The sequence below is a fragment of the Acanthaster planci genome, linkage group LG03 (assembly GCF_054643075.1).
Source record: "Acanthaster planci isolate LZ-2023a linkage group LG03, COTS_SCS, whole genome shotgun sequence".
Taxonomy (NCBI): Eukaryota; Metazoa; Echinodermata; class Asteroidea; order Valvatida; family Acanthasteridae; genus Acanthaster; species Acanthaster planci.
The window spans coordinates 4,106,966-4,127,707 of NC_141779.1; the positions used below are offsets into that span (position 1 = coordinate 4,106,966).

General features: G+C 41.2%; 3 protein-coding genes across 3 annotated transcripts; 2 read left to right on the forward strand and 1 right to left on the reverse strand.

Annotated features, from left to right (window-relative positions):
• Positions 1 to 20: 20 nt before the first annotated feature.
• On the forward strand, positions 21 to 3,295 carry LOC110985591 (proteasome subunit beta type-2-like). The gene is made up of 6 exons (XM_022246723.2): positions 21 to 196; positions 919 to 1,041; positions 1,169 to 1,239; positions 1,647 to 1,809; positions 2,041 to 2,090; positions 2,221 to 3,295. Exons 1-6 carry the CDS (start codon positions 106 to 108, stop codon positions 2,320 to 2,322), a joined length of 600 nt encoding a protein of 199 aa, XP_022102415.1. The 5' UTR covers positions 21 to 105; the 3' UTR covers positions 2,323 to 3,295.
• Positions 3,296 to 3,991: 696 nt separating this feature from the next.
• Positions 3,992 to 13,971, forward strand: psmd13 (proteasome 26S subunit, non-ATPase 13). Its single transcript, XM_022249033.2, has 10 exons — positions 3,992 to 4,141; positions 6,718 to 6,796; positions 7,157 to 7,247; positions 7,973 to 8,103; positions 8,573 to 8,744; positions 9,456 to 9,535; positions 10,021 to 10,146; positions 10,670 to 10,813; positions 11,384 to 11,500; positions 12,086 to 13,971. Exons 1-10 carry the CDS (start codon positions 4,044 to 4,046, stop codon positions 12,185 to 12,187), a joined length of 1,140 nt encoding a protein of 379 aa, XP_022104725.2. The 5' UTR covers positions 3,992 to 4,043; the 3' UTR covers positions 12,188 to 13,971.
• smpd2 (sphingomyelin phosphodiesterase 2) lies at positions 12,845 to 20,663 on the reverse strand. Its single transcript, XM_022248965.2, has 7 exons — positions 20,439 to 20,663; positions 19,658 to 19,754; positions 17,651 to 17,727; positions 17,203 to 17,386; positions 16,375 to 16,605; positions 15,423 to 15,660; positions 12,845 to 14,940 (listed from the first exon to the last, which is right to left on the reverse strand). Exons 1-7 carry the CDS (start codon positions 20,495 to 20,497, stop codon positions 14,579 to 14,581), a joined length of 1,248 nt encoding a protein of 415 aa, XP_022104657.2. The 5' UTR covers positions 20,498 to 20,663; the 3' UTR covers positions 12,845 to 14,578.
• Between the last annotated feature and the right edge of the window lie 79 nt (positions 20,664 to 20,742).

The following is a 20,742-nucleotide window of genomic DNA, read 5'->3' on the forward strand; positions in this document are numbered from 1 at the left end:
TTCTCCACCGTTGAGGGCGCCGTGTGGTCGTGATTGTGCTGTTTTTAGTCTAATCTAGTGCAGTCCTCCACACTACGCGGGCCACTTAGAACCGATCTTAGGAAAATGGAGTTTTTGATAGGCATACAGGGCGATGGTTTTGTCTTAGTCGCCTCAGACATGACGGCTGGACGTAGTGTATTTCTTTTGAAGCATGGTAAGTATTCGTATTAGGAGAAACGAGAGGCTTTGAATTACTTTTTTCCCAGCAATGTCACTGATGAGAACGACAATGCGTGCATTTTCGACACTAGTCATGTAGGGGGCACGCGCAATCGGCCGATTCGCACGATTACTCGACATTTGCATGATTAGTCAATCTTTTTCATGATTTGTCAATAATTTCATCATCAACCAATCGCCTCTCCCTTGTAATCTACAGTGCTGAAGATCATTTCCTAAATGGGAGCTAAAAAATAGAAATTTCATAGTCTTGACATGCTTGATCGACCAATCATCATCATGACTGTGTAGGCCTCGAGCAGTTGGCCTATCGAGCAGATCAGCTGATTGAAACCAGCAAGTACAGCACTTGCAGTGGTATTTTGGTTATCCAGACTGGCGCACATGTCATTAACATGAAGTTTAGGGTTGTTTTTGAAAGAAAGTCATGAATGTTGCATCCTTGCTCCATTTTTTTCATCATGTAAGATCTCAATAAAGGTCAGTTAGTGCAGAAATACTAAAAAAAAAGACATAAGAAAATACGGCGAGAAAATTTTCTTGACTCCCTATAGAGTTTGTACACTACCGCTGAGCTAGAGCCAGGATGCAAAATTCTTTCCAAAGTATGCAATAGTTACTGTATAATTTGGAATTTGCAGTTACATTGTGCGTGAAGATATTGTCTTGATTTGTTCCAATTTGTCTCATTTTCAGATCAAGAAAAGATGTACAAAATGAGCGATAAACTGCTAATGCTGTGCGCAGGAGAGACTGGGGATACAGTGCAGTTTGCAGAATACATACAGAAGAATATCCAACTCTACAGAATGAGAAATGGTGAGATAGAAACAAATTTTCAAGTTGTGGCAATATCAGTACGTTAGGTTTTGTTACATTTTGTGCTGATTTTTGGTTTGCACTGAAAACCTAAAAGCAAAATTCTCTTGATTCACCTTCAAAATAGGATATGAACTCTCTCCGCATGCAGCAGCTTACTTCACAAGGAAAAATCTGGCAGATTTCCTCCGCAGCAGAGTAAGTAACTACTTCACAACCATGTTCGTCAATCATTACACACCGTTCATAAACCCTTGGGATAAGCATTCAAGAGAAGTACAAAATTCTCTGGCATTTCTTACATTGGATGTCATAACACACTTATGAAAGTAACCTTAAAAGTTTCACTTTATAAACAACCAAATTCCCTTTGTTTAGAATACATATCTTCCAAAACCTTTCAGAAATCCCATCTTTGCCAGAACAGAACTCAGTGGTGTATTTGTATGTACTGTTACGTATTGGAGAAACAAGTTCGATGTAAAGTAACAGCAACATTTCCAGCAAAAATGATTCAAGGAGTAAGGGTTAATTGATGGATAATTGCCTACATAAGAAATGTAGACAGAAATACAGTACATTAATATCTATGATGTGTGACCTAGACCCCCTATGCAGTCAACATGCTCCTAGCAGGCTACGATGACAATGAAGGGCCTGCACTTTACTTCATGGACTACCTAGCATCACTCAACAAGGTCCCCTACGGAGCTCACGGCTACGGTGCAATGTTCACACTCAGTATCATGGATAGGCTATATCGGAAAGGTAGGCTACCAGACCGTGATAATCATTATGGAGTAGAGTCTAACAGAAAAGGGGGCGTACACCGTTCTAGCATTTTGGCTCTCTTTGTGGCAAATGTGAAGTGTGATATAAGCACAGGAATGTAACATTTCCTTGAATAAAGCTAATTTTTTTTTGTACTTGCCACATGCTTACCTCATTACAAAAAAAATTACTTTTAATAAGATTTGACTCATTTGTTCATGTCCACAGATCTGAAACAAGAGGAGGCCCTTGATATCCTGAAGAAGTGTTTAGCAGAGGTTTGACAATTGTGGTTTATTCAACCTTTCAATCCTAGCCATATCTGCAAGATATATGCAGAAAGCAATATATTTACCACATGCTTTATATTTGACAATTCACTGTTTTTAATTTCTGTTCTTTTTTTAGGTGCAAAAGCGGTTTTTGATCAACCTTCCGGCATTCCAGGTGAAAGTTGTCAACAAGGATGGAATTCATGACCTGCCGGTCATAACAGCAAAGTCCCTCTAAAGATTTCACCATGAAGAGATATTTAATTTACACTGTGTTCTCTGTGCCGTCTCTGTGCACCTGCCAGTTTCTCCCAAATCAGACAAGAGGTTTTGGAGGATTTTGCTGTGTTGAGGAAGTTGAGGTCAAACCACTTTCACTGTACTTAGGACTTGTTACTGTTTGAAAAATCCAGTGCAAAGACTCTGTCTTGTCCAGATCCTACCATGGAATGGTTTTGAAGGACTGGGGAAAGATTCTATCAAACATGCCCAGGAACATTGGGTTTAATGTTTGGATGTAGAGGATGACATGTCAACCTTGAGGCAAGTCTACCATTCTGTGATCAAAATGCAGGTGCCACACGTATTCTTGTTTTGTAATCTATATACATTTGATTTATATCAAGACTCCTCTAGCAAGCATTATGCTGTCCAAATCCATATAATGTGTGTAAACCATCTCAATTGGGAATCAACCAGACGACAAGGCAAACCTCATTAATGCTTGCAGAAAAATTCTTTTGTACAATGTTGAGCAATCCACCTCCCCAAGCAGGAAGAAGTTTAACACAGAATTTTGTTAGGTTAGCATTATATACGAATGTGTAGTTCTTCTCAAGAATAGAAGATTATGATTTAGAGTCCAAATAAAGGATGGAAATAAATGGAGCATTTTGCTTGGAGCTTTTGTTACTTGAAATTTGAAATGTATGGGTTTACATGAGTCATATACAAAATATCCATAGAAGGAATCTAGGTTGTGTATTCTTCGTCGTTTTCCTCTGAACCTTTTAATGGCATGTTAAAGAAAAGTTCTGCTTTCGACTTAATTTTGCTAGGTACAGAATGTGTACAGAGATGTATTTGAAGTAGAAAGTGTTTTCTCTTTAAAAATGTGTCAAGTTGACTTCTCAAACTGTGAAATGGCTTGCTTGTTTTTATCTTTAAATGTGTATGGCAAAGTAATAAAGAGGTGACACATTTTGTAAGAAGTTTGGTGAAGTTTTATTCTTTATTCCCTGTTTAATGAATTAGATTGTATGAAAAAAAATTTGAAAAACTGAGTAAATCAGTAAAAGGTCCTCCATATTTTGTTTTGTGCATTTAAAATCCATAACAAGAAATAAGCCGATTACATTCTTTGAGATAAAATGCAATAATTTCTAAAATTTCTAAAATATGAGGTCTACTTTGGGGTCGTCGGTGGATGGAATTTGGAATTTCGATCCACCAAATGGTTGTATTTCCGTGCGCGAGCTCATTAATATTTTGTGATCCCACGGGTATTTTTTTATAATAAGACATGCCACAATCAGGAGGGATCGTATAAATATTTCTATAAATACCGATTTGGGACTGATACTTTCCAGTTCGGGGTATTTCTTTCACAAAAAGCCCCGGCTACATTCAGAACTGAGCGAATAGTTTTACCACTATATTTGGGGTATCTTCGGGGAAAGGCGAATAAAAAAATTTTTCGTGGCTAACCCTCATAAAATTGAAACGAAAAGTGATCTTCTGGCCATAATCTTGAATTTCCAGTGGAAAAAACGGAGGCCAAGCCCTTCACCAGAGTCAACAGGCGGCGCTATTTCGGTCTGATTTTGCACAGTTTTCTAATTCTAATTCTGTGGGCGCATATTTGATGACGACTGCAACCTTATCACTGTTAATTGCAAATAGCGCCCCCAAGAGTTTGGGACTTCGTTATTTGCATGTGTGTACGTACGATCGGCGAAAATGAAGGACATTTCGGGCTTTTTGGCGGCGCAGCAGCAGAAAAGCAACCCAGAAATCGCTGCAGAATGGGTGGAAATGGAAGACATGTATAATAAAAAGTAAGTATTCAAGTCTGTAGTTCATTTGACACAGGCGTTTACTTATCAAAACCTTTTTCGCAAACGTGATGTGTGAGTCAGCATTGCCCAATGTAGTCCAGTTTCCGGACACCAAACAAAGACAAGAAGAGGAGGAGACTTGGGGAAACGTTCATTTTTGTTTCATTCATTAATCTAACCTTATTATCAGTGGACCACTGTTGAACTGGATGTGAAAAGCAGTTGAAAACTCTGATCAATATGTAACTGCTTTATTGACTTTCATTTTCTCTGAAGTTGGCTTCCGGGGACTTAAAAACGTCCCATCTAGGTACCTGTGTAGTAATGAGCCGGTTGAATCATTCAGGAATCTATTCAGCAATTTAGAATAAAGAGGATGAGAAATAAACCCAATACAATTCCATTCACCATGGACAATTAAACATACATGCAGTCAACATTAAGTGAATACCGTAGGGTTTTCTATAACTCCATGCCATTTTGGGAACCCCTCTCTTCACATTTTAAGAGGCTTGTAACACACTCGAACAAGGATTTGTCCAAGTGGAAATGGCACGAAGTGGGGTAGGGGAATGTGGTAAGGAGCAAAGTGGAAATGAGGCGAAGTGACTGTAAAGCTCCAGAATCAATCAAATCATGTTAATCTTGTTTGATAGTACACGTGCACAAGATCATCACATGAGTGGGGGAACGGCAGTGCATCACTCCCAACAAGAAAATGAACAAGTCTTTCAGGAGAGAGTTCCATACATGTAAATGTATATGGAGCCAGTAATTATTCCCTACAGTGACTTATTAGCCGTCAGAAAGTACAAACATGTTCAGAAAAGTTCAATTTGGGATAGGAGGGAAAATACCAAGCCATTTATTTCAAAAACACCTGGAATCTTTCAGACCAGTCTCATAGAGCTTGTGCAAGTCAAGTGGCACCCATATATGGAACTCTTTCCATCTTTAGGCTTAGCATTGTTCGAATATGCTGCTCTGTGAATCGGTTCTATGCGAAATCATAATCTTTAGGCCTGCTGTCTCTTTTTGAAAGAATCTTCCAGAACCATGAATTAGAAACAAATGAGTTGGGTTGATTGGCTGATGGCAGAAGGATCCGGAACAGGTCAACTCCTGCTTGTGCCAACTCGTTCACCGACCAACTCATATGAGGTTTGGTTAACCCGTGTGCCAACCAACTCGTTTGCAGATTTCACCTCCCCCCCCCAACTCAGTTGTGCCAGGCTCGATTGTTTCGAAACGTAAATGCTTTATAAACAATTCCTTATCATTACAAATACGATGATTGTTTAATACAAATGTTTGATTTCTATCAGAAATATGCTTTTGTCGTTACTGTCATTTGAAGTTCAAGCAACACGCGTGTCATGCACTGACCACTACAGCGGAGAATACATGTATTTTGGCTGACCCGTCTCAGAAAAATACATGCTGCACCACAACAGCATGTCCGACTTCACAAAATTGGAGTCAAAATTACCGCAAAGAGTTACTCTAAATACTCCTAAGGGCTCAGCTCCCGAAAAAAATGCACTGCAGCGATATCAGAAGAAAATTTGCAGGGGCGGGTGGATTTCTACCCAGCCCTCTAAGGGTTAACGGTCTTACATATATGGACAATATTGTCAGGGCAGCAACTTTCTTGGACTTCTCACCAGGGCATCAACAATCACTGTATTATGCAATCACCAATAATTGGTAAGTGGACAATACGCATGTGCATCGGGCAGATCGCCTATCACTCAGCGTCATGGAACATTAGCCATTGAATGGGAGTTAAGGGCCAGTTTAATACTCAGTGCAGAAGCGTCAGTACAGTCACCATGGAGATACATGGTCACATCAGGCTAGTATACTCCCCAGGGAGTTGAGATGGTTTCAGGAATGTTCAGATGATGTGGGAGCCCAATGTGCAGGGATAATGATAATACAGTACCTCGGAATAGTTTGCTAGATAGAGGGCGCTTTACAAGTGCTTGGTATTGTTATATTATTATTACATCAAAGACATTTTCCGCAAAAAAAGGGTGCTTTTTATTCCTGGCATGTAATGCAGATGCCTTTCCGGAGTTATGTTATGTTATAGGTTATTGCGTTCGCTTGGGTAACGTTCCATGCTAGATACTTATACTACAATTTGGTACATTGTAAACGAGTTGGTTGGTGTACAAGTTGGTCTATGTACGAGTTGGTCTACGTACGAGTTAGTCGGTGTATGAGTTGACCAGCATTCGATGGATCAACAAATCATGACACAAGATTTACCCACAGAGCAGTGATCATCCATGCAGATCAACAAATCCTGCCCAGCAAAATGGATAACATCCATCACGTCTCTTACTGTTACTGTTACAATTGCTTTCAGGTTCACTTTCCTATCGACAGCTTTGCTTCCTCACAGATCTTCATCACTACTTCAATGAAAAGCTCTGAAAATAATACTCAAGCAGTACATGTTTGAAATTTACTTGTAGGCCTCTGTACCCACACGTACAAGTAAAAAAAATCTTTACAAATCTAAAACTAAGAAAAATCTAAACTTTTTATTGAATTTGTTTTCTCTGAAGGCTGTGGCACCAGTTAACGTTGAAACTTCTCAAGTTTATCAAGAACCCAGTCTTTGCTGAAGGAGATGGCCTACTGCAGGTATGTACGAAGAAGCGTCAATAGAAAAATGACCTCATTTATGAAACAAAAATCTCTGTTTCATCACCTATTTAGTGAAGCCTCCCTAAACAAATCCCCCTGCTCGCTTTTCTGGTTTTAACCAACTGACCAGCTTGAGCAGTCATTGTGGTTGGATTGGTAAGACGGCTGAATTGTGGGGTACTGTCCCAGCAGTGAAACCACAAGTCTTGTGCTGGACTCACACTAGAAAGGGGGAACCCTTCAGAAGATCGGGCACGCTGTGGTTTATACTCACCTGCATTTGTTGAGTACTGCACAGCCCCCTTACCTGTCATCTACCAATTGATCACTGGTACAATTTCTGTCTCCCCTCTTCAGCTCTATGAGAATTTCTTGAGTGACTTTGAGCATCGGATCAATCCATTATCCTTGACAGAGATGGCCATCATTATTGTCAAACAGATCAAAGGTAACTCAGAATCCTGTATGATACCAGGACCTATATTTCTCAGTTCTCTCTAGTGGACCGTTGATATTGGATGTGATCCTTAGTTATGCAGTTTCTTAATGTGTTGATTTTTCTCACACTTTATAGAGGGATTTCACTCTGTACAGAGCTGTCTTTGTTGTCCAATTGGACATTTTACATTGTTTCTTGCCGTACATCTTTGACCAATTTCAAGACTGTAACTATTGTACTGTCTGCATTTCATCACCAAAAGTGACGGTCAATTGCCAGGCCTGTAAAAATCATGAACAGAGCTGCCATTCGTCCATGCCAAACCAGACCCCAAAAGACTAAAACTGACAATATTCTTGATCAAACCATATCCCAAAGTAGTAAGTGAAGAGAGTATTCAGCCACCACCTGAGACCTCGAGCACAAAGTCTGTCAGCCATGAGAGAAAAAGTCTATATATTTTTCTAGAAAACTTAGAATTTTGTCACTCCTGAATTAGTGTCAATCCTCATCGGGTAGACACCTTTTCGTAGTTTTCAAGTTATATTAAGGAAGCTAAATATTGGCCAGATATGGAACTCTTCCCCACTTCTAGTAACTACCATTTTGTAGATAGTTAGTATCCTGCGTTACCTTGACAAAAAAACATTAACTTAAATCCCATGCCATCTTACCCATCCCAAGCCTGACGTCGTTGACAGGCGTTGACTGAAATCTTGGTATGTGTTTGTCAGATTACCCAGATGCTCTTGCCTTCCTGGATAAGATCAAAGAAAAAGTCAAGAGCAACGAGGAGGCGGTGATCCTCTGCATGACCTGCTCGGCCATGATGAAACTAGGGGTCAATGACCTTGAGGGAACCAAGGTTAGTCTGGCACTCGTATCGTTGTTACATACCGTCACCCCACCTCCACGGGTTAAGAGGATAGCGTTTGCTTTTGATGAGTAGAGTTGTTGAAATGGGAGTTATCAATATTGATTGGTGTGATAGTGATAAATGACTTGATATGAGAGTTTGATTGTAACTACAGAGAGAATTCTTAGGAAAAGGTTGCTTTATCCAGCCCAGGAGTATCATGTGTGCCTTTTAGGGCAGAGGTGATAAACATCAATATTGAAGTCTGAAACCAGATTACCTGGTTGCATCACCTACTCTCTAGAGTTACTGCTTAGAGTTTATGTACATGTAGATCCTGGAATCACACCTGGCAATCATGGGTAACAGTGTTAAATGCTGTCCAGTAATCTTGTGATAAAAAGTGCTACGTGTGGGTTCTGACTAAGCACTTGCCAGGTCTTGATGCTTAAAAACTGGTCTGGTTCCCTGCACACAGGTTTTGGTCGAAGCGGCACAGGAGAAGTTAGACAACCTGGATGGGATCACGACGGTTCACGGCCGCTTCTATAACCTGTCTAGTAACTACTACAAGGTCATGGGAGACTACGCCAAGTACTATCGAGATGCCCTCCGGTTCCTAGGAGTGACCAAGCTGGAAGATATTGATGGTGAGTAGAACCTTCCCAAAGCCTTCGAAATCCATCCAGAGACTTCCTAAGACTTTGTAGGATTTCCATGTAAGAAGGTAGAGCCCATATTTTAATACTTTACTTGGGATCATTACTTGTTCGAAGTTCAAAGCTTTAAAAGAAGGAACAACTTGATTCTTGCACAGTGGTGGATTTGACAGTTTCAGGACAGTTTTCTTTTGCAAAAATCACCCAGAGAGGTAGTGTGAAGTCAAAGAGCCAATCTAATAAACCAACAGTTAACATTTTGAGGCTTTGCATGGTGGCCAGTGGCCACGTTGCAGGCGATTGCTTATGCTCCATAGAGTATGTACAAAGGAGGATTCCCTGTGGAACAAAGGAACTTCTGCGCACAATGGCTACCATGCAAAGTCTCTGTTGAGGCTTTTCATTTGTAGTGAATCCACTCTAGCTAGAAGGGCGCCCTCACTGGCAAAGAAGAGACAGCCTGGTGGGAAAAGTTCTTCTACCAGGTTCGCGCATGTACCCAGTCTACAATTAAAGACTGCACATTCCAACAGAAATTGTTCAGATGAACTCAACATAAACACTGTGCCCGCACACAGCGAGTTCCCACTGAAGGATGTCATTGCTATGTAAAGCATGCTTTCTTGCATTCCTAAACAGAGCAGATATATATGAAGCATGCATGTCAAAATGTGAAGAGTTCTGTATGGTTTTCTGTTTCAGAGGACGAAAGGAAGGAGCGAGCATTTAACTTGTCCCTCGCTGCTCTCCTCGGAGAAGGGATCTATAACTTTGGAGAACTGGTGAGCGTGATGCCGACTTCAACTGATAGTGTCTAGTTTGGATGGTTACCAAATGTTGCTGCCATTTCCACGTGCTCAGAGGGACTAGGTCATGTGCTTTGTGCAAAACTTCAAATGTAGATTCTAAATTTGGGCCATCAGTGAAATGCAAACACACAAAAATCTTTGCAGCTGTGACACCATCTGCATTGAAATCACTTTTTACAGCTGTTAAAGTCAACATCATCACCCGCACTTCCTGTGATTAATTTTTTTTCATGAAAATTCCTGAATGCGCCAAAATCCTCCAATATGCAGGAAACCATCGGTTCATTCTTTATGTCCAAACTCTCTAGGGACGTTAGTTCCCGTGTAATGTGGTAGAGGCTGGGGGTCTGCTTTCCTAAATCCCATAGAAATCTTTCAAATCCGCCTGGTGACTATTTGGAGAATCTTGGAAGGTTTGGAATACGAGTAGCTTTGACGACTGTTCTTGTTCCTGGCAGCTTGCACACCCTATCCTGGAGTCTCTAACAGCCTCCAACAAGAAGTGGCTGGTCGATTTGCTGTATTCATTCAACAGCGGCAACCTGGATCAGTTTGAGTCTTCGTCAGCCGTCTGGAAGCAGCAGGTGGGTTTTAGATTATTGTATTTAGTTGTGATTATTGAAACACTCATCAACTATACAGAATACGGGCTTCATGAATCCAGCAATGCTTTCAGCACTTACTGTCACAGATTTGTGCATTTGAAACTTTTGTCTAATGTTGCTATGACTTCAGCTAGGAAATGAATTTGTGTTCTTGAGCAGGAAACTTTTTAATTGTTAAGTTGTGAAGTTTGTACATTCTTCAACCTACATTTCCTGGTCTTTAGGATCCTTACCAAATCCTCCACTCTGAAAGAAACCAGTGGCACATTCATCATTTTTAGGTCAGTCTCAATCCCGCCAACACAATTTTTCATGCACTTAAGGGGGTCATCATTAAATTTTCACAAGGCTGAGAGGGTTGAAGCCCCATGTAAATTGTACAAAGCTAAGTGGTTCAGCTCTGCCCTCCGTTGTACTTAGTTTCCCAAAGCCACTATTGGATTTTTGATAGGATCTTGGAGCATCATGGTGCATTTTTTGTCACATTCTGCACTCCATACAGCCTGACCTGGCAGTCAACGAGCTGCCGTTACGACAGAAGATCTCCCTTTTGTGTCTGATGGAGATGACCTTCAAACGACCTGCCGACAATCGCAGCATCTCGTTTGAAGAGATTGCCCAAGAGGCCAAGCTACCGTTGAATGAGGTAGGGCCTTAATTCACAACTTGGCAAATTTCCCTTTGATAACCAATTCTAACCCTTCAAAAGTAATTTTTACCCTTGGGGATTAAAATGCTTGCACCATAAACTGAGTACTACGCACATTGAAAGGGAAAAGATTCATTGTATACTACAGAGAATTCCGATGGAGTATATTCACAATAAGACAGCATATTCTAACATCTTTGGAGAGTCCTATTTCTTCACACTTCCAGGGGTCCGTTGCTTTTTGTTACATCTACCATAATTTCTCACAGGTTTGCCACCTATGATTGATATCGGGCAAACATGTCCAAATCAGTATGTTGTGGCTGTGGCTTTGATGTCATTAGTAGGCCATGAGGGATAGTCTTAGCCACAGCCACCAGTGCCATGTTGGACATGGAGGCATCAGAAATGGGGGTTCGACAAGGACCATGGGGAATGTATGACTGAGGAAATAGTCGATCCGTTATGGCTAGTAGAAGCAATCCTTGTCTTTGAGGGTATTCAGTAATAAACTGAGCCTCTTCCTGGATGTGAGGAGTCATTATTTTGAGTGTCCTGCCCCAACAGGTTGAGATTCTTGTAATGAAGGCATTGTCCCTGGGTCTGGTCAAAGGATCCATCGACCAGGTGGAGCAGAAAGTTCACATGACATGGGTACAACCAAGGGTGCTCGATCTCCATCAGGTATGCCGACACAACTGTAGAAATGCAAAGTTATTGATAAGAAAAGTATCGTTCTCCAAAAACGTAGCCTACTACTGGTGTGCCACCTTTCAATTCTGAGCCGTCTGATTGTCATTTCTTTTCAGCCGACTCAAAGAAAACTGTTCATTGTAGTTACCTAGTGTTTGTTAGAAAACACTTCCTTGCTTACAATGTTAGAACAAGTAGCCCGCAATGGATCATGTGCTCCCGCGAAGTCACGTGACCTATAGTGGGTATCAAACATCAACAAAACCCAGAGCAAAGTGTTTTAAGTGTTGTTTTCAAAATTTAAAACTGATTATTGATGTACTACCTAGCACATCAATAGTCTGTGTAGTATTCCACTGACCATGGCATCTGCTTCAGTTTTTGATAAATGATACTTACGACACAGTTCAATATGGAGGACACCTTGTTTGTTGATGTTTGATACACAATACATGCGACTTAGCGGGCACCATCGGTCTATTTAGGCCAAATAGAGGACTTGACATTTTGTGATGTATGCTTCTGTTGTCACAGGGTGGAAGGGTTTAACCTTGGGTTTCTCTGCCATTTTCACAGATCGTCACAATGCAAGATAAATTACAACATTGGTGTCGGGACGTCAAGAACATGCAGATCTTATTGGAGGACAAAGCCCATGACATCATCGACAGGATGTAAATACCAAGAATCTAGGCAGTTCACTCGAAAATGTTTTTAATTACAGGCGTATGCCAGCAGCCTGGGGCAGGTTACACCTCCCCCCCCCAAAAAAAAAACACCAGAGACTTGCTCTCCCACAAGACACAGGATGCCTGGGGGAGAACGCCTATTCAGGTGCACACCTTCAGATCTGTAGAAAAGTCAAGGCGAGAACACCTATTCAGGTGTACACATTGAGATTTATAGAAAAGTTCCGGCAAGAACACCTATTCGGGCATACACCTTGAAGTCCATCGAAAAGTCAAGGCAAGAACACCTATTAAGGTGTACACCTTGAGGTCCATCGAAAGGTCAAGGCAAGAACACCTATCCAGGTGTACACCTTGAAGTCCATCGAAAAGTCAAGGCAAGAACACCTATTAAGGTGTACACCTTGAGGTCCATCGAAAGGTCAAGGCAAGAACACCTATCCAGGTGTACACCTTAAGGTCCATCGAAAAGTCAAGGCAAGAACACCTATTCAGTTGTTCACCTTGAGGGTTCATGAAAAAAATCAAGGTGTGAACACCCTTAAGACCCATGGAGAAGAAGATAAGTACATTTGTGACAATTACTGAAAGGCTAGGTTTTTGCAACTCCCAAACAATTTGATTCTCTCTTATAAACAAATTAAACTTTGGTGCACTGGCATTGATGTCACTTTATTGCAGCAATTCTAAAAAGCATGCAGTTGTAAACCTGAGCCATTAAGCCCATTCTGCCTAAATAAGTTAGTTAAAAAATTTGGCCCTTGATCAATAAGCCATTTGCGAGTTAAATTTGGGTAAAATCTGGTACACAAAGTTCTTTAAATTCACATGTAAAACAACTTGAATTCTCCATACTATAACGACTGTTGATATACCTTGTGATTCGGGGCAAGCTTTTGCTTAGTTGCATAAGAGACGCCTTGCAACAATACACTGTGCTCAATGGATAAGAACGGCACAAAGGAACCAATCCATTCCAGAGATGGTGGTCGCAATGCAAAAGCTTTCCCCGAAGCACGAGGTATAGCAAAAGTGTCTTTAGTCTGGGGAATTCAAATTGTTACGTTTCTGTGCAATCAGATAACACAGTGTACCAGATTTTATTCAAATTTAACTCGCAAGTGCTTTATTGCACACTACCATTTTCACCTTCATGTGAAAATGTTAAGAAGGCTCAACTAACATTGTACAAGGAATGCTGTCTTAAAAGATTGGCATATATAGTTCACATATAACATAGAATGCAAGGTCATATTTTTACCACTTTTGACATGCACGAAGTGTTATGTTCATTTCACAAACATGACTGTTCCAGTCTCAAACATGCACAATTCCCAAAAATGACCTGTTTTGAACAAGTAATTTTCCACTTCAAATGTGTTCCGATAAAATGCAGCCATAAAGATACTATTGCATTCTCTTGACTGTTTACTTCAGTATCAAGCCCCGTCAAAATACTGTAATTCCATGCACAGGTTTAAGAAGAATATACATACGCATGCATAGAAATATCTACTGGGTTGGATGTGGATTGTGCTGACAAGGCATCTTTGTAGGGGCGTCGGTTTGAAGTGGCATTAAACACCTGCACATTGCGTGCCATGCACTACTGCATTTAACATACTCGTAACTTTTGCACAAAAGATAAATCTGAACAATATTCTGCAGGTAAACGTAGTAAACCTGTGCTGAAGTTATTGTCATTCCTGTTTGAAAAGATACATTTGTTTGTAAAAAGTAGTAATAAATATTTCATTTTGATGAAAAACGTCAGGATTTTGTCTTGTCTGACTTCCCCTCGTATCACTGAGTACTTCGGCCCCAGCAAAGCAAACAAAAACCAATTGTGTGTAGATTCTCAATTATTATTAAATATCAATTATTTATTGAAAAACATGATTATTCACACTGACTCGACTGAAAAAGTGGGGTTGACTCTTTATCCTTCAAAATGCAAAACAAGTTTTTCTTAAATATGAAACTTTAATGGACCTGACTTACCTTTGGTTCATCTGTAATTATAGGTGTTATTTGTGTGAGTGTATGTGTGGAAGGGAGACACGTGGTCAGCAAAGTTCAGATAAATTTTAGCAAGGACTTGAGTGCACTGCGCTAAGGCCCATTCCTTAAAACTAACTCAAGATATATCCCAATTTTGGCCATTCCTAACTTTGCAGTTCCTGCCACTGTACATGTGGAGTCCAGCCAAATGAGTCATTGCTTTGATATAGAGCATCACCATGTACATCAAGGTAAAAGCCAGAGACTTTTCATTAGGTCCAATGGACTGCATGTGATTTCAGAGCAGGAAAGAGAGCTACAGTCGGAGACAGGGCTGACTTTCGTCAATAGGCCCAGTGGCTTGTGTAACGCCATTTCCTTACTTGTTTTTAAGCTGAGATTCTAACCGTCTCACATTCAATGTTATTTCCCTCTTCCTGCCAATCAACTGGTTCAACTCCGTCGTCTTGACGGAAACACCGATACACAGTGCTGCCAGCCCCAACACGACAAGGGCCAACAGCGCGACGAGCGCCCCGCAACGAGCGTAAACGCTGGTCTGCCAGTGGAATGTACCACTCAGCCAGAGAGATGCCAGTAAGAGGAAAAATAGGAGGGACCCCAGGAGGTAGCAGAAGCGCTGCCGTGTGATCTTTTGGATGGAATCACTGAGGTATGGAAGCATTTCCAATAGGACACCAAGACGGCCCTCCTCGTCTGAAGGTTCTAGAACTTGGTCATCTGTTGGGGCAAAACAACAATTTGCTGTGTGGTAATAACGTCATCCTGTCAACCTATTCAAATTAAATGTTTCAAAGCCTTTCTTTTTGTTTTTAAGCTGATGCAAATTTCCATGCTCATGAGCAAATGATGCCATTCAGTGGGAAAACTCGCTATTGCATTGAAATGGATACCCCCAATATGCAGGAATGAGCAAATTTGGGGTTCAAAACTGGAACACAAAAGCCGATAATCTGAACTGTGTCTTCCCTGAATGACGTCACGGCAACAGCGCCCTCTGTTGTCTGGAAAAGCATTGACAGTTTTCAATGTTTTAAACAGTGCATTTTTAAATACTCTCAACCCCAAAGAAATGTCAAGCAGTTTTCAGACATGGAAAGAAGAGTTTAAGGTTGCTACAAATGTGTGTCTCGGGAAACTTCATAGCCTCGACCCTTTAAGTTGCAGCAAAATCTCTAAAATTTTAAAAAAGGAGGACTCACCTCGTCCCTTTTCAAGTTCGAAGAGTGCCTCGACTCCGTCATGGTCCGAGTAGTTGATGTCCGTTCCTGGGATTTTCTTGAAGGTCAGTCTGCAGTCCCGGCAGGTCACGCAACATGATCTGGGCTTGGCATTGTACAAGATGTAGTCAATACGCATGCCCGGGTGCTGAGGATAGAATCTGGTCTTAGTCGACGTGTAGCAATTATCGGGGGCTTCTACTGTACAGCATGGCTCATCCTGAGAGAGGAAAGAATTCCAAATGAAACCTCCATGGAAGTGATTCTGTGGATTGTACTGAACGAAAATAATCAAGAAAGTTATTAAAAACAGACCGGAGACAGTAGATCTTTACCAGCTCCGGTCGACACTGAAAGCCACAACTTGTCATACTTTTCATATCAGGCAAGGACAGAATTTATTGCCAGTGACCAGATCCCTCTCATGAATTAATTTACTGAAAGTCCCGACCACATATATCTTTATTCAAACTCATCGTAATGAGCCCTGAGCTGGACCAAGAGGGGGCACAATTTTCCTAGCAACGCTGGCTCCTTTGGTCAGAATTGCACTTCGCCAGTGCAATAACGACTATGAAATGCATGCGTTATGGTCGCGTTGCTACCAGGTAAATTAACACTCTCAACCAACCGGCTCTGTTAAACTGATGAGGGGATGCTTCTGCTCGAGGCAGACAGACTTGACAAAACTGATCAGACTTCTGTGAATACATACAATGCCAAGGTTGTATGTCCATGTATGCCGAAAGTTCCACCTACAAATGGCTTTCTTGATTAAGTTTAATCTATTTGACCTATGACCTTTGCATTGAGTGTAACACACTGATATTAACTATGCGATGTGCAAAAAAAAAACTTGCACCCATGACAACCACATGTAATTTAGACGTGTGTTATCATTAGTCATAGCCGAATAATTTGAACACAGCCGTACCTTGCACTGATTTGGACGATCCAGCCAAGCATCTTGGAGGTCTGCATTGACCCTAGCGACCTTCAACCCCAAGGAGTTATCCTCCGTGTTGAAGTCGCCGGTCACCACGTTCAGGTCACTGTTGGTGCCCGTAAATCGCACAAACTTGCTGAGCTCGTAGCCTTGCAGGAGACGATGAGTAAAGTGCTCATCTGCCGAAAAGACATTGGAGGGTGCGTACATCGCTGTGTTCTAAATGAGGAAAAGAAAACAATTACATTTTACATATAGAAACCATTGATTTTACAATAACTCTTACAAATATGACATACAGTCTTTTATGGTTTTTTACATCTTTTCCAAATCATTATTTTGATTGACTTTTTAGACTTTCTTCGACACAAGGCACACATGCATTTTTAACTTAATATCCAATAATGCCCGCAGTCATGGTTACTTCAAAGCTATAATATGATCACAGTATCTTTTGCAAATAATTGTTGACCAGCTTGCAAAATATGGTACAAAATACGATATGTATTGTAGTTGCTTGATTCACTTTCAACATGGGTGAAGTTGAGGGTTGGTCAAGGGTTCAACAAGTCCCCCCCACCCAGTTGGGCAGATGACAGGTGCTACATGTATTTTGTTAATGACGCATAAATAGTTGGCAGCTAGCCTTCAACAGCCAAACTATACCCTCTGACACAAGTTCCCTGGTACCCCTATCAATTTTTCATTCAGGGCCTAAGGCTAGCATCACACCCTAATCATGGACAAGAACCCTCCGCCTGTAGGTTCACTTTCAATGCCCTGATTGGACCACATTTTTGAGTCTCAGAGACTCACATGGGTCGTGTAGACGTTGACGGTGAAATCGTCCACTTGAATCACGCACAGTCCGACTCCTTTGCCCCCAAACCAGTCTCCTTCCAGAATGCGATAGGCATAGCTGTTCAGTGAGTAGCCATGAAACAGTGTGTCTACTATGGGCCACTTGGAAAGGATGCACATGCCACTTCCGAGAAATCCGCTGGAAAAGAGACCAAATCCTTCAGTTTAGTTAATGAAGTTTTTGTTTAAGCCTTCAAAATCTCCTGTCCAAGTCTCTGCTGCCATGTATCTCAGGAGTTTGAAACAGTCACAGACGTCAGGTCCAAGTTAAAGTCATTTACTCAATGTGCCAGTATAGAAACCAGTAATCCAGCAAAGTTCTTACGAGTTTTTCGGTTGCTGTCTTAGGTATGTATTCACAGTCTTTACATGGCTGATGTATACGCTAATGTGACTGCCTCACCTATGGAAATAATGATGGTAGGGCAGAACATCTTTTGCCTTGTCGCATATCTGTTTGTAATCTTTCTCCACCCAAATCTATGGGCCAAAAAAATCAGAATAAGACATAAATCACTCTAAAGTATTGTGACAAAAATGCACTTTTCTTTATTCATCCCAAGTTGGCAGGAATCATTGCTGTGTGTTTGACAGGAACGAAGTGGAACGTGTAATTTCAGTGATTTTTCAGTGGACGAGTCAAACATTATCAGCTGCACAAACTTACATGTACCAAGAATGCCAACTGTTTACAGAATAATTCCATCATAATGTGTAGAAGCCGTCCATTTTAACTCTTGTGCTATTTAATGTGTTGTTTCTTTTAGATTCTCATGCGACTTGTAAAGCGTACATGTGCAGTACATGTACATGTGTGCCTAACATTTTACACACAAGTTAACAAATGCATGTTCATGTACTCAGTGCTTTCGTTGGGGTGACTTCATTTGCATACCTGCGGCGCGCACTTTTAGCCTATCAGCATACGCGTGCAGTTTTCAGCCCTGCCGAAAATCTATAAAAAGTGAGCCTGCATCTCTGTTCGCCTCCAAAACAGGCCCTGTGGGAAGAAGCGATCCGGCACCAGGAAGAAGCAGGAAGATGATGACGAACTAGAAAGAAGGGTTATGATGATAGGAAAACAGACGAAAAGCAGTAATGGGCCAAGTAGAGACACAGAGAGGCCTAAAGAATTGAGGTTTATAATAATCGTACCAATGGCCGTGTAGTGAACATGGCCACGTACAGACAGTAGACTGGCTACCAGTCTTAATGGCTACACGCGCAGTCGCAGCAATAATCCTGAGGCTTAGAATAAACAACGGAGCGTATGCAAGCGGAATTCACCTCACCTGACAAATAAGAATCCCCTGAACTTGAAGGATGATTTTGGATGTAAATAAATCAGAAGCAATTATTTAGATTTCTAGAAATATTTCTCCACAGTCTTATGAATTGTCTGTCTTAGGGTTTCCGCCTCAGAATAAAGGTTTAGGATCAGACTTTAGGACAGACACAGATTGTTCCAACTGCTCAATTCCAACTTTTCCCCTTGTGTTGTGCACCAAGCATCCTACCCCTCCCTTCCCGCTTTCCCATCCATGAAGTCTACCGGGCTTTCACGTGAAGACCTGTCCTCTTAACAAGTGTGTGGCGACATCATCACTGCTGTGAGTGAAACAGGTAGCTCAGAAAGCATCACCGATTCCTCCAGGTTGATCCTGGCGGGTTAATTTTAGGGATTTGTTAGTCCCAATGCAGGTCAAGTCCCGTATACCCGTTACAGTATGTAGAAGTGTCTTTTGGTACTTTCATCAGCACCACTTTCATGGAAATGATTCATTTACTTGATTTATTTGTTTCCTTATGATCTTGATTTTGTTTGTTGGTTTTTGTTTAGTGCTATACTTTTAGTGTTACATTTGAGACCTGCGACACAAGGCCAAGAAACAACTGCACAGTTTTAAAATTTGGATGGCACACTGACTGTTTTTACGTACCAACACAGATGTTTTTCTACTATCCAGACTACTTTACAAAGTTTATTCTCGATGAATTTTCAATTGTACAATTAGAAAACAGTGCACTTCCAATCAGCTTGTGTTGGAGGCATACAGAGAGACGCTCAAAGGGTTAAACTACCACACGTGCCCTGAGTCACTACCAGAGGATGACTGACTGGCAAACACACAAAGTCTGAGAAGTCCTTGGAAGTAAATCGTGTAATGAACTTGAACTTGGCTGCCATGCAGGACCTGCTATCAGGCAAATATCCCTCAGTGGCAGGGTGTCACAGCATTTCAAAATCTGAGATTGCCGGAGGAAAAATCGTGCAGAGTTTGATCTGATGACTTTGGAGAGTCATTTTGTAGTGTTTCAATATTTAGAAAGTTCATTGCGATATCTTGCCTCTTTTTCAAGTTTGTTGTTTTGGCAAAATGATATGTCCCAAAGGGTTTTGATATCTCACCTCTTGTAATGTAACCACATCATAGCATCCTTTAGCTAGCTCATCTCCAAGACATCCAATTCGTTTCTCACGGTGACTGCTAACATACATCAAGCCCCTATTGAAAAGCAGTCAGTATCAATAGAGCTTTAAACTCAGTCACCATCAGCAAAAATTCCAGGCAGAATAATTTTCACCATTTTTTGGGGGGGGGCATTGTCTGGAAATGAAATGAAAAATAACGGCTAGAAATGCCCTGAATACTAACACCCTCCACCTGGAAGTGAGCATAAGGAACTTAGCACTTTTTTGGGGGGGAGACAGGCAGAAACATTCTCCAAAACAAAGGCAGTATATTTCTTAGTCTCTATTTGTAGGGCTTATTTAAGTAAAGGTGCATGCATAATTTCTTACGTATTTTGGAATCAACCGAGTGTATCTGACCATGAACTGGTACCCTGATTTGGCCATGGCTATTGCTGGAAGGTGCAACATTCAGGAAACAGTCACCAGCATACACGTGCACACTGTGCAGGCCCAATGTATGAACAGTGGACTTGGATGGACTGCACGTCTGCCCTTCATCATGTAGGGAGTCTAACACCTTTTGCATTTTTCAGGAATCAACCAATAAATTTTGTGTCATTGGAAAGCTTATCAAATGACGATTACAATGGTACTAATGTACAGTTCTGGAACTTCAAGTAGGTAAACGAAGTGACCATACAACGTTGAATTCGTATGCAAAATCACACAGATCGCGCAGCTCAGACCGACCACTTCAACGAGTTCATGATCTTACCAGCAATTCAACGTCACAACACGGATCTGCCTCTTTTCCTCCTTCCATGGTCTGGCCATCGATTCTGATGTCTTTCCACCCAGAAAAAAACCTGTGATTACCCCAAACTGAACTTCCAATCTCGATTTCTACAAAACACAAGGCAATTTGCACTGCACTAGCACTGTCCACATACAGCATGCACTGCGTGGGGCACACACGTGTACGAGTCTGTCATGAAGAAGTGCGCCCCCGATAGTCAAAACTTAGTTTTTTTCTGTATTAAAGAGATGCCCTTCGATACTGTGCGTATATGAGAAGATGA